The sequence below is a fragment of the Henckelia pumila genome, chromosome 3 (genome assembly GCF_033568475.1).
Source record: "Henckelia pumila isolate YLH828 chromosome 3, ASM3356847v2, whole genome shotgun sequence".
NCBI classification, from domain to species: Eukaryota; Viridiplantae; Streptophyta; class Magnoliopsida; order Lamiales; family Gesneriaceae; genus Henckelia; species Henckelia pumila.
Window position 1 is genome coordinate 194,203,647 of NC_133122.1, and position 16,268 is coordinate 194,219,914.

The 16,268-nt window shown below is 37.3% G+C and overlaps 4 protein-coding genes across 4 annotated transcripts; 1 reads left to right on the forward strand and 3 right to left on the reverse strand.

Moving 5' to 3' along the window:
* Positions 1 to 1,663: 1,663 nt before the first annotated feature.
* LOC140886951 (farnesyl pyrophosphate synthase-like) lies at positions 1,664 to 5,288 on the reverse strand. Its single transcript, XM_073293908.1, has 12 exons — positions 5,175 to 5,288; positions 4,719 to 4,743; positions 4,477 to 4,592; positions 4,277 to 4,363; positions 4,055 to 4,171; positions 3,873 to 3,961; positions 3,563 to 3,614; positions 2,971 to 3,066; positions 2,821 to 2,865; positions 2,623 to 2,712; positions 2,452 to 2,523; positions 1,664 to 2,317 (listed from the first exon to the last, which is right to left on the reverse strand). Exons 1-12 carry the CDS (start codon positions 5,283 to 5,285, stop codon positions 2,189 to 2,191), a joined length of 1,029 nt encoding a protein of 342 aa, XP_073150009.1. The 5' UTR covers positions 5,286 to 5,288; the 3' UTR covers positions 1,664 to 2,188.
* Positions 5,289 to 5,992: 704 nt separating this feature from the next.
* Positions 5,993 to 8,495, reverse strand: LOC140886433 (uncharacterized). Its single transcript, XM_073293009.1, has 2 exons — positions 6,629 to 8,495; positions 5,993 to 6,366 (listed from the first exon to the last, which is right to left on the reverse strand). Exons 1-2 carry the CDS (start codon positions 8,492 to 8,494, stop codon positions 6,265 to 6,267), a joined length of 1,968 nt encoding a protein of 655 aa, XP_073149110.1. The 5' UTR covers position 8,495; the 3' UTR covers positions 5,993 to 6,264.
* Positions 8,496 to 8,687: 192 nt separating this feature from the next.
* On the reverse strand, positions 8,688 to 14,314 carry LOC140886434 (transcription factor SRM1-like). Its single transcript, XM_073293010.1, has 4 exons — positions 13,608 to 14,314; positions 13,112 to 13,313; positions 8,964 to 9,108; positions 8,688 to 8,746 (listed from the first exon to the last, which is right to left on the reverse strand). The coding sequence occupies exons 1-4, from the start codon at positions 13,934 to 13,936 to the stop codon at positions 8,712 to 8,714; spliced, it is 711 nt and encodes a 236-aa protein (XP_073149111.1). The 5' UTR covers positions 13,937 to 14,314; the 3' UTR covers positions 8,688 to 8,711.
* LOC140886349 (nucleotide-sugar uncharacterized transporter 2) lies at positions 9,245 to 12,448 on the forward strand. The gene is made up of 6 exons (XM_073292885.1): positions 9,245 to 10,613; positions 10,667 to 11,144; positions 11,478 to 11,571; positions 11,647 to 11,813; positions 11,878 to 12,048; positions 12,166 to 12,448. Exons 1-6 carry the CDS (start codon positions 10,532 to 10,534, stop codon positions 12,446 to 12,448), a joined length of 1,275 nt encoding a protein of 424 aa, XP_073148986.1. The 5' UTR covers positions 9,245 to 10,531.
* Positions 14,315 to 16,268: the final 1,954 nt, after the last annotated feature.

Consider the following 16,268-nt stretch of genomic DNA (forward strand, 5'->3'; position numbering starts at 1 on the left):
TAATGCTATTAGCGAGGGAGTTAATGTAATTTTTTAATGGGGGAAGTATTGTGCACTCAATTGTTTGTATCCTCGTATGATATGATGCAACATTCATTAGATAAATAATGGATGTTTGTATCCTCGTATGATTTGATGTAAGAATGTGCGGAACTTCTGGCCTTGTCGATACATTGGAATGGTGTGCATTTAACTCTAGAATTAGGATACAACATGTCTTTTATTCGCGTACTAATTAGTTACATTGATAATGCAATGGCCAAAAACGTTTTCGTTGCATTGATAACGCAATGGCCAAAAAAAAAAAGAAAACTAAATATTATCAAGCTACGGCATGATCATCGATCGATCATCTTACTCGGAACATTCGGAAGGCCGATAATATTCCTGTGATGGCGGCAACGAAAGGATCCCGGGTGCTTCGTGGGCGAGCAAACGCAGAGCAGCAGCGGAGGTCGCGGCACTCTCGTCCCATCGGAGCCGCCTCGCTTCGGCGACGACTCGTTGCTATTGCTTACTTCGTCGCACATTTTGCTTGTTTCTTGAATGTGAAGACGACGTGCACCAAATAGTTTCACACCCTTGTTCTCCATTTCCTCCAACTTTGCTTCCGAATTATATAACGTTACCAAAGCCTTATTTATAGGCTAAGGCTGGTTTCAGATTGGCAATTGGCAATCATTTCGAATTATCAAAATCGAATAATATATAAGACATTATTAGACACATGCATCGATACATGGACTCAACTGAAATTCATTCTCAATTTTATAAAAATAAAAATAACAAAATCAAGATTCAAATTTTTTGTTTTGGATGAGTGGTGGGTTTATATTCAAAACTAGCGGCATGTATAAAATATTAAAAATTATTTGTTGTTTTAAATATAATTTTTTCTATGTTTCAATAATGGTTAAATATACTAAAAAAACTATTTGCTAAATCTTTAGAATCAGTCAAGAGAAATGTGGAGAAAGATTTGTGAGATGTGCTAAAAATACTAATAAGTATATAAAATAAAAATCTTTATTTGTATATAATTTTGGGAACAAAATTGGACATATTTCAAGGTTATATATGAAATTCGATATTAGCGTAACGGACCAAAACAGTTTCTATAAAGTGTTTAAACTTTCTAAGATAATAATATATTATAGCTTGAGTTAGACAACACTATCAAATTTGTTTATTTAAATGATTCAATGGTTTTGTGCCTAATTAAATAACCCATATTTTAAAAGAATCCATGAGTTTCTTGGCATCAATTAGGTTTGATAAAATAGAGATGATGAGTCATTAGCCATTGGATTATTCGCAAAATTTGGCCAATAATTGTGATTGATTCTGCTAATCCATGTGATTTGTACTAATTGGAGACCAAGTGACTCACTAACATGTGCCACTCATTGCTAACTAAAATCCCTTCAATTCGACCAAACTTGGCATGAGTTTCTTTTTCTTTCCTATCATTTTATTAGGAAGACTCGCCCACTGATTTAAATTTCCATTTGTGCCTAATTTGCTCTCATTCACCTAAAAGGAAAACAAGAAAAGTGAGAAGTTTAAATTAGGTACAAATGGCAAAAAAAACTATATAAAGAAAAGAAAACACGTATTTACGAAAAAATATATTTCTTTATTTGAATAATTGGGAAATAATTTGTGAAAACTTAAGCATGCTGAAGTTTATGTTGTGTTGGAAGGTTGCAAAGCCACTAAAAGAGATGCAACCAAAGCTTGGAAACCGATGTTCGTTTGGTCACTCGAGCTCTCACAAAACAAGTTGTTCAAGTACCCGAAGCTCCTCTAATTGAACAAATCAAAGCAGCGTGCAGATTATCACAGAGAATTGTTGTTCAAATACTGCCCATGATCCGCCAATGTAGCAGCTCATGTTCTACCTACCGCCTCAGGTAGGGGCCGGTTTTGGCTACACATGTTCTTGCTGCTAATTTTTACTGTTTTTTTTTTTGAAAAACTCTTGTTGTATCTAACTACACATGTACACAATGATTCCTAGTGAAAATGCATTCTAAGGTAGTGTTTGGTAGAGCTTTTAGGAAGCACTTCTCAGTTTTTTCTTAACAAATTTCAAAAAATTTCAAATTTTTGTTAAGAAAAATTTGAGAAGTGCTTCCTAGAAGCAAACACTACATAAATAAGACTACCTTATGCTTTACACTCATTTTCACTTTTGCCTCTTATAGATCTTCGCCAAGAATGATTTCAACACTGCCTGTACTTCCTTGCTATGATGCGCATCAATGGATTCGGTTATCTTTTTGTAACTCTTACTCTCGTAGTCAAGATACACATCCTACAAACACAAATCACAGATTGTGATAAAATATTAGAGAAGCTAGGACATATCCACTCTGTTGGTACCAGTGATATGTTTATTTAATGTTTAAACCACTGAGAAAAATCAATCATGGAGAAGCAAGGGGAAACCTTTAGGTTTAGAGTGTCATACAACTCCTTAACTTTCTCTACACATGTAGAATCTTCTTTTCCGTAATTTTCCTGAACAAAAAAAGCTTGTTTATCCGCAACAGTACCGACGCCAGCAAGATAAGATGGAAATAACGGGCTAGGGCAATTGGTTGAGAATTTTTAACATACACAGAGGGACTTCTTCTGTTCCTCATTACAGAGTTCGAGGGCCTTGACTACCAGCCACGAGCATTTAAAATCTTCAATGTCCGTTCCAATCTGATGAGCAGGAAAAAATGAAAGCTTCAATATTTGTTGTAACTAAGACTTCCCAATTATTCGACCCGAAATATGCTGTTGTATCCAAAATATATCCGAACTTTTTACCTTTCCAATCACCTCTGGATCGCCAAAGCAATCAAGATAGTCATCCTGTGAATATGGAAGGAAAGCTCAATTCCTTAATAGTTGAGGAAGTTGAAGGACTGGTGGTGACAAGTTTGAGATTTCAGAGTTGTCTGCAATAAATTCACTCACCTGAACTTGAAAATAAGTTCCCATTTCAATGAGTATGTCCTTTACATCGACATGATTGTCAAGATTCTCGCCAAACATAAGAAGTGCACAAGCGACCTGTGAAGGTTAATACAAGCATCAATTGACCGATAATTGAAACAAATAAAAAGTAACGGGAAGAATATTCAACATTATGTCGAAGTTCATTGTGCAAGTGAATTGAAGGAACAACAGAGAAATTTTTAGATATGAAGATAAAAAAAACTCATGTTCCCTCCCTATTGTGGATGAACTGTTTTTACTTCACAACTTGCCCACACGCATTGATGTGAATTTATCATTCTTTGATTGAAGGCACAAATTACTCCATTATTTTAAATAATTAAAAAAAAAGAAGAAGATATCTGGCCGTTATGAAAGAGAAATTGAAGGGGTCATAGTCTGTTGTCCTATCACGCCAACAAAAGGCATAACATAATGATGTAAGGAATACAATACAATTAAAGTGGTGTAAAAAATAGAACAAGCACAGGTTTGCCTCGATTATGAAAGAGCTCAATAATATATATTCTCAATGACATATATATTCTCAATGACGCAGGGTTTTACTCACAGGAAGATAAAATGAGTAATACGCAGTTTTGTATTGAACAATTCGGCGATGCCTGTGTGAAAAACAGAAAAAGAAAAAAAAACAGAGAGAAGAAGAATGTGTTAGGAAAATGATAAAGCTTGTATTTAAAACAAAAACAAAGATGGAGCTCGTAATCAAAGCACTAATGATGAACTTGGTAGATGGAATATGAAAATTTGGGAAAAGGCAACACAAGTTTAGTTCTTGTTTTTTATTTCCCAAAGCCTATGGCAATCTAGGAAGATGAAACTTGATCAGCAGGCACAGACAGCTTCAAATTAGCACTTACAGAGGCAATGAGTACTTTGATAAATCTTTCTCTCCAGCAAGAGTGGTGATTAAATCAATCATTTGCCCATGTGCTGTCTGGAATTCGACCTGCTTGTTATCATATAACGTTAGAAAAGAGAGAGGAATAATATTTGGGGAAAAGTAAACTACGTTTGTCCAGGTTTATAGAAAGAATTGTACTTCATTGAATAATTCTAACAGGTCCACGTAATAAGGCTTTCCTTTGAAATGTTTTTTGAGAATTCTTGGAATATGGTTGCGAAGTATTATCCCATCATTCGCAGCTATCATCCCAACCTATTATATAATTATAAACAGAATGGTCAATTACTATGACAAAATATTGCTTACAATCTCAAGCCAAGTAAAAGAAAACACCATGTTATATCCTTAGAGACTAACCTGCGGCAATCTGAACCAACAGGGTTGACCTCGACGTGTGTGAGCGTCATCCATTATATCATCGAGAACAAGAAAATAAGCTTGAAGCTGTATTGATACAGTTTTTCATAAGTTTTTAACATAACATGTAAATAAATATGCGCACGATACGTAGTCTGATAAATATTGGCAACAAACTGGGGCCATTCATTTTGTCATACCCACTCGATGCACCATCCAAGTGCGCATGCAAGAAACAATTCATCATCAGTTAACTCTTTTACTTGCTTCAACAACTTGTAGCTGTCAACCACGGAGAGACCTCGATTCAACTTGCCTGCAGAAGAACAGGTAGTAAAATATCTTGAAAGAATTACGAAAAGGACAAATGAAAAACCAAGTAGAAACTTAAATAAGCAGCAGGATTCTTAAGTTTAGTTCGCAACAACCATTTGAATCCCACCTCCAGGAACATTGTAATCCAACATCTGCAATAAACGCCCACATAGATATAATCAGAGGGTGTTTCATAAAGAAAAAACTTTTCAATTCAAGACAGAAATATGATAAAAGTATACAGCATAGCATTCGGAAAAAAATTGCATTATTCACAATATTAAATCATTTATCCACAAACAAAGGACAGTAAGAAACAGGCCGTCAATTGCATGATTTGCAAAACGAAAGATATATCCGTGTTATTGGATACTGATAGTGTTTGGCTCGCGAACAGGACGAAGAATGATTCATGGACATGATGCAAAGATGATAACTTTGATAAGACAATGGTACATGTCACTGATCTTTCGTAGAAATCGAACCAAATATGGGATAAAACAAGATGACTAATCAATCAATCGACACCAATTGATGCCCAGAAGAACTACTGGGCCAAAAAAAACGAAAGAAAAACACTAACCCGTTCAACCCATTGACGAGAATCATCGGAGAATTCGAAATCAGGGTCATTCAGTAGCTCCAATTTCAAGACAGAGTAAACTTGGAGGAATTTTGATTTGAGATCGGTCATTGCTGAGAGTGATTACGTATGGTTGGTCCGGAGTGCTTGATGGATCATTCGATTGATTGAGCGCTGAAAAAAAGTGGGCCAAATTCAGCAACCACCTCCCGTTTTGCTGGATTACTGAGTCTTTGATTACCATACAGCTCAAAGTGTTTTTCGTTCACAAAAATACAGGTAAATGGCCGTGGAATGGAAGAGAGAACAACGTTCGAAAGTGACGAGGAATGTGAAATTAGGCGTTAGCCCTTGGGACAAAACATCAGGACAGTGAAATAGATAGACGTTCGGATTTTAGTTTATTGAAGAAAATTTCAAAGATTTTATTTTCATTCTCAAAACAAGAATGGTTGGCCTAATTTAAAAGAGTACACGATATACGAGTCAACTAACTCGATTAATACAATAGACTAGAGTGAAAGAAAGTTAATATTTTTGACGCAAACAATAATATTTTTTTATTGATTGGATTAATCCGAGAAACTATCACACCCAAGTTTTTGTGAAGTTAAAAATAAGTAAAATTTAAAAAACTACTTATCAAGATATTATATCATTGCTTTACACTCACAATGGTATTGCATATTAAAATGCTGATTGGCTCATGGATGGTAATATTTTGTAAAACTCGAGTAAAAAATTAGACAAAATAAGGATGTCTAATCAATCGATGCTCGGTCATCCACACCATGCGAAGACTAAGAGGAGACAAACAGTGACATTAACAACTTTTCTGATGTTTCAATCTGTAATAAAACATTGGGATCAAACACCTCCCTTTTTACATCTTTTGATAAACAACATACATACACTTCTCTACAACAAATTTCCCCATCCTCAAACTCGACTAATGTGTACAAAAATACTACAAAAGGGACAACTCTGAATCAAAACAATGTTGTAAACAATCTGTGTTGGACTGTAATTTTATCCATCAAAATCGATTCCAGATCGAAATCTGTAACAAATGTTACTAAGAACATAACACCTACTCGCTTTTCTTCTTCGGCTGTTCTTCCAAAACGAACTCCACATATAAATTCTTCAGGGCTATCACTACAGTTGTTATCAAAGGCCCCATTATTGCTCCCTGCACAATCATGGCCATAAGTCTTGCAATGGAACATAAAACCAAAAAATTTTAGGACATTATCGTTCAAATGATTCAAAATAAACATGAATCCTCCATTTCAGGGCATGAACCACATTTCCCCAAAAATGAAAATAATAACAATGCCAATTAAGCTCAGCAGCATTTAAAAAAACGTCAACTTCTGCTGCCAAAGCCAATAATCGTTACATAAACAACAGATTTAGCAGAAGGTCAAGCAATGGTTTAAACTGGAAGTTACCTCTAATGCAGAGGAGAACAATGTCATCCCACCGATGATGCTGAGACCCGTAAGATAACCACTGTATCCAGGAACATCCTCTTGAATTTCAGAAATTCCATATTCCATAAGCAACATATGTATAACGAACAAACCGATTGCTAACACATATCTTCCTTCAAGTACAAGCTGCAATGCTGCTGGAATAGTCGAAATCCAAGCAGGGAATAACGGCAACAAGGAGCTAATAAATGCAAGTACAGTCGACATGTACAAGAAATGTATTGAGAATAATCTAAACAGAAGCCAGGTCATACATCCTTGAAACAAAGCAATCTCAACTGTTGCTAAAAGTACCCCAGAGATAGCTTTGTCAAGAACCTCCACACATCGAGTTCTTGCAGACTGTGAAATGGGAAGCATACACATAACCTGTTCTGTGACTCCACCGGACTCTGATGTGATTAGATAATATAAAACTGAAAAAAATACCATTGCGTGCGAAATGAAGTTTAGTAGCTCTGCTGCCCCGGAGACAATCGAGCTACCAACCAAGAACATGAGCTTTGCGCTACCACCAAGAATAGACGTACTGCTAACTACCACACTCTGCATCACGTTCATTCCTTGAATAGCAAACCCTTTTGCCTTCTCCATGAGATCTTCTCGGGTAATCACCAATTCCCGGAAGATAGCATCCACTTCTGTGTATATTTGCCCCCATTCTCGATCTCCAACTCTCCTTTTCAGGCTCAAAAATTTATCAGCATAAGGCGATGGACTTATCAGAGCTGTGGAAGGGGTTGAGGAATTTCCAGAGGGAGTAATCACAAAATGCTTGATCCCAGTTACGAGTTCGGTCATGTTATATTGCATTGCCAAACTATCAATCTGCTCAGAGACCGTCTCGTAAAACTTTGTAGAATACATATCCACCATTCCAGGCACATCATTTTCCTCCATCCATTTCTTAACCCCCATTTTCTCAGCATAATTGCTCTCTTCCACGTGTGATTTCAGGGCAAATACGGCGTCTTTTCCCTCGACACCGATTTTATAAGAGAAGAAAATCATGCCAGCCAATGAGCCAACACTCATTCCAACAATCAACGCAATTGCTACTACTATCTTCAGTCTTTTCAATAACCCCCTAGTGAAAAAAGCACTGACCGAAAGGCGCCGAAAGCTATGGCTTCTGAAAGTAGTGACTCTACTCATAGTTGTCTCGACAGTACTAGCAGTAAACATGAATCCCAATGCAAGAACTGACATAGACCCTATGGCACCAATTTGCTCATAAGCCATTACAAACAACCAAAAAGAAACAAGCCACTTCAACAACTTGTAAAATCCACTCTTCTTCCTCCTTAAAGATTCAACCTTTTTCTTCCTCAGGGCAACCCGCAAAATGCCTTCTTTAATCTCAACAAGAGTCCCAACAAAAACCCTGAATACCGCCACAGGGATGGCCAAGGTTGTCTCCGTGAGGCCTAATTTCAACGGCTCGGTCCAAAAACCGACAAGGGTTTGTTGAATGCTTCTCAAAGGGATTGAACACAGAACAGCCCACAAAATGGGCCTCAAGAAATCTTCGAGTAGTTTGCAAACCCCATAAAGAACAAAAATCGTGAACGCAAGCCCTGCGTGTGCCATGGTTATGTAGAGCGCGAGGCGTACCTGAGGATCACTGAAGAGGGGATTCTGATGATCCTCTGATACAGACGCTGCAGGCACTTGGGGCACCGGCTCCGGCTCCGGCTCCGGCGCCGGCGCTCGGTCTGTCTGAGGCTTCCTGATTGACGCAGATCGGAACATTTCTTGCCACGGCAGAGAATTACTACTGTTTGACCCTGATTTGGAGCCAGAATCGTATTGAACCAGCTCCATTATTCAACAATCTTTATCGATAAAGAAAACGAAAGCCAACAAATAATAATAAAGCTTGTAAAGTCTGTGTTTTGAATTGAACAAAGGAGTAAAGGTGATATTTGGAGAGCTGACACGGTTGGGCCCTGTGAATGGATATGGTAAAAAAAAATCACAGAATACAGAGGCTGCCTGCAGCATACACGGGCCACGGCGAATTCATACAAACCCACAATTATTATGGTGAAGAATATTTCCCAGATAAACAAACAGCTGGATTCAGAAAAAAATCTTTTATTAATTATAATATTAATAATTTCCGGTGCAGCACAATATCCAATGTTCCATGTATGTCAAAATTGACTGATTCAGTGCAAAAAAAGCTGATCACAAATGATAAGTCCAACGTGGGGGCCAATCAGGGGAAGGTGTCGGCAAAGAGCCGGAAAAAGACACATTTATTGTGGGCTGTATTGGGGCCATAGCTTACGTGGAGAGGTCAATTGCTGCCATCCTTGCAGTTTCCAGGAACATTTGGATTGTTTTCTTCTTCTTTTTTTAAAGAATAAATAAATAAAATTGAGAATTGGATTTTTTATCCAAATGTTATTCCTTTCCGTTCCGTCAGTCAAATTCTGTAAATTCAATAGGCCAAGATTCGTCATTGCAGCAGTTTATATTTATATCGAATAAAAATAACTGAAGATTCTAACATCATCGAAACAACAATAATAATAAATTAATACTAATAGTCTATCGGTTCATCTCTATAGAATTTAGATATTGCTCAGTTTCTACTTATATGGGTCTAAATTTTAGAATAATTAAATTATGATATATATATATATATATGTATTACTATTTCAGAATTTTGGTTTATTTAAAGAACTGATTTTTATGAGCTTTTTATCATATAACACAATGCATGCATACATTCATATGTTATGAAATACAAAAATGTAAGTTTTTATTAAAAAGAAATTGCAAGTTTTCAAAAATATGATATTTTTTCCATGCAACATAGTCATCCAAAGAATGAACACCACGGGTGTCTAGCTGTTACTGACCATTGTCCAAATGGAGCTAATTGGTTGCTCGGCATCTAAAGCTTTGTATAGTAGTTGTTCTTTTGTGTTCTGTGATTCTTGTCCATTATTTTTGGGCAGGCTTGTAATATGCGACTAAAATTTTTATATATATATGTTTTCGACTCAAAAAAAATGAGACCACGGTCCACGGGTGGGGTGACGCGTTTATTATCCGAGTTTTTTTTTTTTTTTTGGACATATCGACAAACTCTAATTTATTTATTATTATTAATATTATAAATAATAATATTATATGAAAACCGAATTAAGTAAAACTGAATTTTTTATTTAAAAAAAAATATTTTCACCGCCATTTCCACGGCCAAATAAAACTTTATTAAATTTGTTGATATTTCAGTTGTATGGCCCAACATATTGCAATTGTATGTCCTAATAAATTTTTATTTTAAAAAAGATTTCCTTCAGAAAATCGGTTTATTCAATTTTACAACCGAATAAATCGATTGAACTTGAACCATTTTCTTCGAAAAATTTAAAAATAAAAAATAAAAAAATAACCCTAGTAACCGAACCAAAATTTTGAGTTAAATCGATTCATTCGGTTGAGTCTATTCAAGTATATTTAGCCTAGCCTTTTCTCAGCCCCTAACCACGGGTGAAAATATAGATATCCCTTGTAAGAATCGGCTGAAATTTACCAATTTTCTTGGTGAAGCCTAAATGGTAAAAGTCAAGAAATTAAGGAGAAGTGGATGAGATCTCAAAAGATCCGTGATATCCGAATTTTCTAACAGTAGTTTTTGACACATTCTTGAAGAAAGCAAACTGTTTTTAACACTCGTTGTTTTCTCCTAGGATATGTCGAAAATTGGCAGGATATTTATAAAAAAGAACACAAGAAGATTTACTCTACGTTCTTCATCTCATGATCTAATATTAATCGGGTTTTTTCGGTTTCGTATATCATCAAGATTAATGGGTTTGGAGATCTGATAGTAGTTGATCTGCTATGGGCCTGTTTAACTCCGTGCTGGGACAACACTTCAGAAGATCGATCATCAAAAGAAAAGATAGTGATGCAGGGGAAGCAGGTTTGGTCCCTTCAGTAGTCTGTTGCTTATCATTAAAATTGTGATGTCTAGAGAACATTTGCATACCACAGGTCGTGCATTGGAAGAACTCAGAAGTTCGTTGTATAACGAGCTTCGGACTTCAGAAGGAGCCAAGCGCCAACAACAGCGGTTCTGTGGACCGGTTGTGGCAATGACGTTCAACTTCATGGTTGCTGTGGGTATAATTCTAGGAAACAAACTGGTCAGTCTTCCTATTCCTCGGTTTCTGGTGATTATTTCTCTGGCAGTAATGCTGTCACGATTGCGTTTTAATCGCACATACTTCGTCCACCATGTACAGGTAATGGGAAAAGTTGGATTCAGTTTTCCAATCTTTTTGACTCTGATTCACTACTCTGTTGCTTGGGTTTTGCTAGCCGTTTTCAAGTCACTCTCCATGCTTCCAGTCGCCCCTCCTTCCAAAACGACGCCTTTCTCCTCGTTGTTTTCTTTGGGTGCCGTCATGGCTTTTGCTTCCGGGCTTGCAAACACGAGCTTGAAGTATAACAGGTTCTAAAATCACTGTTAGGCTACTTTTCATAAACTTTAAGTTTAAGGTAAGTGATTCCTAACATGGTGTCAGAGCCAAAATTGTTGATCAGAGTCAGTATATTACAAGTTTGAAACTTTTGGTGACAAACACCTTTATGTTTCACCGGGTGCTTATTTATTGCAAACAAGCATGTGCATAACTTGAATATTTATTTTCGTGTATGTGCTCTCAGGTTTTCAGCTTATACGCTAAAGAGCGCGTCAAACTATTACATTATTGTCGAAAAGTTTCATTTTACATCGCAGTTTCTTGAAATAGTTTCCCATCTCCTCATCCAGTTTTCTGTGCAGTGTTGGGTTTTACCAGATGGCTAAAATTGCTGTCACTCCAAGCATCGTCACTGCAGAGTTTATTCTTTACAGAAAGAAGATTTCCTTTAGAAAGGTGATCTTCATTCATTCACTAGCTAATGTTTAAGTTGGATCCCAAAGATATTTATTACAGAAAAATCATGTGCAGGTAGTTGCTCTAATAGTTGTCTCAATCGGTGTGGCTGTCGCTACAGTTACAGACCTAGAATTCAATCTGTTTGGATCATGTGTTGCAGTTGCCTGGATAATTCCAAGTTCCATCAACAAAATACTATGGTCTAATCTGCAGCAGCAAGAAAACTGGACTGCACTTGCGTAAGTACTTCTGTAAATGTAATGACAGAGATGTTACTCAAGAACAATAAATAACTTGATGTAGGTTGATGTGGAAGACGACCCCAGTTACCGTCTTTTTCTTATTAGCTCTTATGCCATGCTTGGATCCTCCTGGGGTGTTATCTTTCAAATGGGATGTCCATAACATAACTGCAATTCTGATATCGGCTTTACTTGGATTTCTTCTGCAATGGTCTGGAGCTTTGGCACTCGGGTAAGTTCTATTTCTATAACCAACTCCAAAATCCATCTTTTCAATGAAACGTGGAGGCAAAATCAGGACAATACAGTACACATCTAGAGTTTGAACGGCTGAATTGTATTTGTGCAGAGCTACTTCTGCAACATCACATGTTGTTCTAGGGCAATTCAAGACTTGTGTCATTTTACTTGGAGGGTATCTGGTTTTTGGTTCTGATCCAGGATATGTGAGTGTTTTTGGGGCAGTTTCAGCTCTCTGTGGAATGTCAGTTTACACATCTCTAAGTATGAAGGAATCAAGTGGGAAAGTGAGCAATCTGCTTCCAAACCAAAACTCGAGTTCCTTAAAACCGAAGAGCGCTGAAGACAAAGAGGCGACACAGGGCAGTGATGATAGCTTGGCTGCGGTTTGAAGGTTTTAGGACTGTGAAATTATTTCATTCGTTTTGTGTAGAGGGAAAGGGAAATTAATCAAAAATCTCGGGAGACTCTACTTAGCTAGCTATATAAATTATAATTTTTGTACAGAAAAAGACCTCGGATATTTTTGGACAATGTCTGTTTGCCTACAATAAGATGAAGCACGAGTGCAACGAACTGGTCAAGCTGTAGTGCTATATTTATAATCAAGGTCAACTTGATCATAACAACTTGTGTGATTGAGCTCATTCCAGTAGCAACTGATGTTTAGATCAAGTCATTTGAGCTCGGAAAACTGAAACATATATGTGTGTGTATTTGAAAATAGCAGTGATACATGACCGAGTAGCCTGGCATGATCTCAAGCTTGAATTTAATGTACTTGAATCTAGCCTCAACCGAGTTGTTAATTACTTTCTATCTATTTCTCTACAGTTCTACTAGGACCATTATTCTATACATCTTTGAATATCAATTTTGATTCAGAGAAAGTAAACAGAAAGAAACAAGAATGAATTTCCATCGCGAAAAATATATAAACAAAATACGTCCATCAAAGATATTAGCTATAGCAGAGTCGAAGAATCAAAACTTCCAAAGACTCAAACCTAACCAAAGCTTAATTTCTTCGCAAGAATGTAGGATCAATGACTGACCTTTGAAGCCATGACACTGCTTTCAACATTGGAGCTGTCAAAAATACTTTTCCTTTTCTTGGTTTGATCTTCCTTTTCTTGACGCTCGAAATATTTTTGAGCATGACTCGCGACTTGGGTCGGATTCCTTGTAAGCACGACGTATCTTGATATGCTCTTCCAATCCCCCTTTCCATATTTCTCCAGTCCATGTAGAAATAGCCTGTTTTTATTTGAAGGAAAAAGATCGAATTGTCAATAAAACAAAAATATCATAAAAGACGGACTTATTTCGCATATATGTACTGGATTAAGGATTAGATATCCAACGAATATGGTTGCACTACATAGCAAAAGAATGTAAAATTCATGACACGATAAACTCCATGCTGCCCAACCTACTTTCCACCATAATTTTTGGCTCTCAAAGAATATGATACATGCATAGAAATTGATACAAGTTCGGGGGAAAAAGCGACTAAAAAGAATTTTAGCACAATAGAATTTATTTTTGTACCTATGTTCGTCTTCAGTCCATGGTCTTGCAGCTTTTCTCTGCACCCCGATTTGCCTCTTCTCCGGATTAGGGCATTTGGGCTGATCCTTATCTGCATATGCTGGCTCCTCGATCGAGCCAGCCTCGATCGCCGCCACATCATCCAACAACAAGACGTAATGACGTTCAACCTCCGCCGCCGATTTTGTCCCAACCTTTGCCGCGACTTTCTCCCATCGATTCGAGCAACCTTCCGGATAATCAACCAAACCCGTTTCAAATTTCTTGTCTTCTTCCCAAATCCACGACGAACCCTCCACATCAAAGCCGCACTCACTCGTATTAGCCATTCACCCGCCTCGAAAAATCACCAGTAGATTCTGAATTCCGAAATCAACCCCATGGTTTCGTACATAAATGCTGGAGATTACGGGGAAATCACTATTTTTCCATTTCGAGAGATCGAATCATAGCAGATTTTCTCTGTTGCAGGGCGAATTGCCTTTCAATTCATCCATATCGCGTGAACATCATCGGAATCGCAAACCATAATTAGTGCAAAATTGCAACAATAACGAACGGAAAGCGAAATTAAATGGGTTTGATTGCAGTTTTTTACGAAACTATGGCACTTTTATCGTGATATATCTGATCCCTCCGTTTGGCTGCTCCTTTGTAGTCTGTCTGTAGACAAGTAATGTAAAAGTTGCAGTTTACGATATAACGGATGCGACGGGTAAGAATGGAATCACGTACGCACATCCAATTTCAAAGTTTCATTTATAATACGTGGAAATCATGAGCATTTTATATCATAAAATATGTCCGATCAATTTCGTGTGACATTTCTCATATTTAACAGTACTTGTAAAAATATATTATTTTTATGTTAAAATATTACTTTTCAATTTTCATTGTGATAGATATGAACTATGGACTTGCTTGATCGTTTCGCATATATAGATGATATATTGGAAGTATAGAGATTTGAAGAGATGATTGGTTTTATGTGGACGCGGTTTTGGAAAGAAATGGCGGTTAGTTATTATATGAGATGTTTAACTTTAACAAATAATATAGATTTGGTTCATGTTCTAGAGACGATATCTCTTTCATGTGTACATCTTTTCTCAAAAATCTATAAATTTTGAATCTTTCATACTCACAACATAATATAATTGAAGCATGTAATCAGTCTATGTGGTTGTTGGCATTGTGAACTGAGCAAAGTGTTTGCCACCAGGAATGGAAATATGGATGGAAATCGTCTAAAATGTTATGGATTCCGTTCCAATTCAATGGAGTATACAAGTATCAACAGACGACAAATTCAAAATTCAAAGAAGTCTTTGTTAAGACTCATGCATGCACGTAAATTCCATCAGTATAACTGTAGTAACTCAGTTCCATTTCTACAATATTAATTTGACTAAACATGTTTAGAATAAATAAAACATGGTTAAGAGATTTTAAGTTGATCAATCGGACCAAGAAATCGGATTCAGAATGTCCAAAAGTGGTAAATAAGCTTATTTGGGCTCGGGGATTTCGGATGGTCCGAACTCAAGCCCTGTGTGGATCGGATGGTCCGAAGAGATCGAATGGAGCGAAGTAGTTCGGAAGCTACGGACGAGAACGGAACGTCCGAACTAGAGATCGGAGTGTCCGATCGTAGTTAGGTCATGCAATTGTCGATGTGTCAACACTGTTTGGACACACAGGAGTTTGGAACGTCCGAAGTTGGGATCGGAGCGTCCGAACTGAGCATTGCTGCAACGTGTCCAGCATGCGAGATCGGAACGTCCGAACTAGCGATCGAAGCGTTCGATATCCGCCTATAAATAGGGCATTCGGGAGCCATTTTTCCTTGCTCATTCACACTCTTTATCTCTCGGTTCTTGGTGGTTCTTAGGGGTTTTCTAGTCTTCCTTGGTGTGCGGCGGGGCCTTGGAGAGGCGCCCAAAAGTCTTAGCAGAGTTGTGCCCAAGTTTTGGGGCATTCGTCAACAACGGGCTAACGACGGACGAAGGTATAACCCTAGATCATATAAATAGTTTGGGAGTATCTATTAGCTTAGTTAAGACTTTTAGATATTGTTTAGTGATATAGAAATCTTGTGATTATAGGCTTGGACAGTAGAGCTTGTGTAACTTGCCTACTAATATTAAGGTACGAAAGTACTGTTCGAGATACCCTGACTGAGTATGCATGTATCATGTGTTGCATTATTTATATGGCATGATTCTATCTGCATATATTATGTCACGTTATTATGATGTATGCATGATCACCTTAAGGTTGTATCCTTGTAATATCCTATAGTAGGGTGTTCACCCTATCTTGTTAGTGGATGGTTGAACACACATATTCGTGATCATGTCACCTATATCCACTGTTGGGTATATGAGCCACCTCCTGGTGCGACGACGCATAGTGCTACATACCTAGGGCCCGAGTCTGTTTTGATCAGAGATTTTTGACCTCGAGTCTTGGTAACTCATACACTTGCATTCATGCATATATAATATTTGTATACTCATACTCTCGTGCTGAGTGTAGTTCACTCACGTCCTTTATTTATGTGATTATTGGACACCCAATTCGACTGGGTAGGCCTCAGGTTGGATAGCGCATGAGATTCTGGAAATCCTAGGTGCCGAGGTCGTTAGCGTGGAGAGTTTA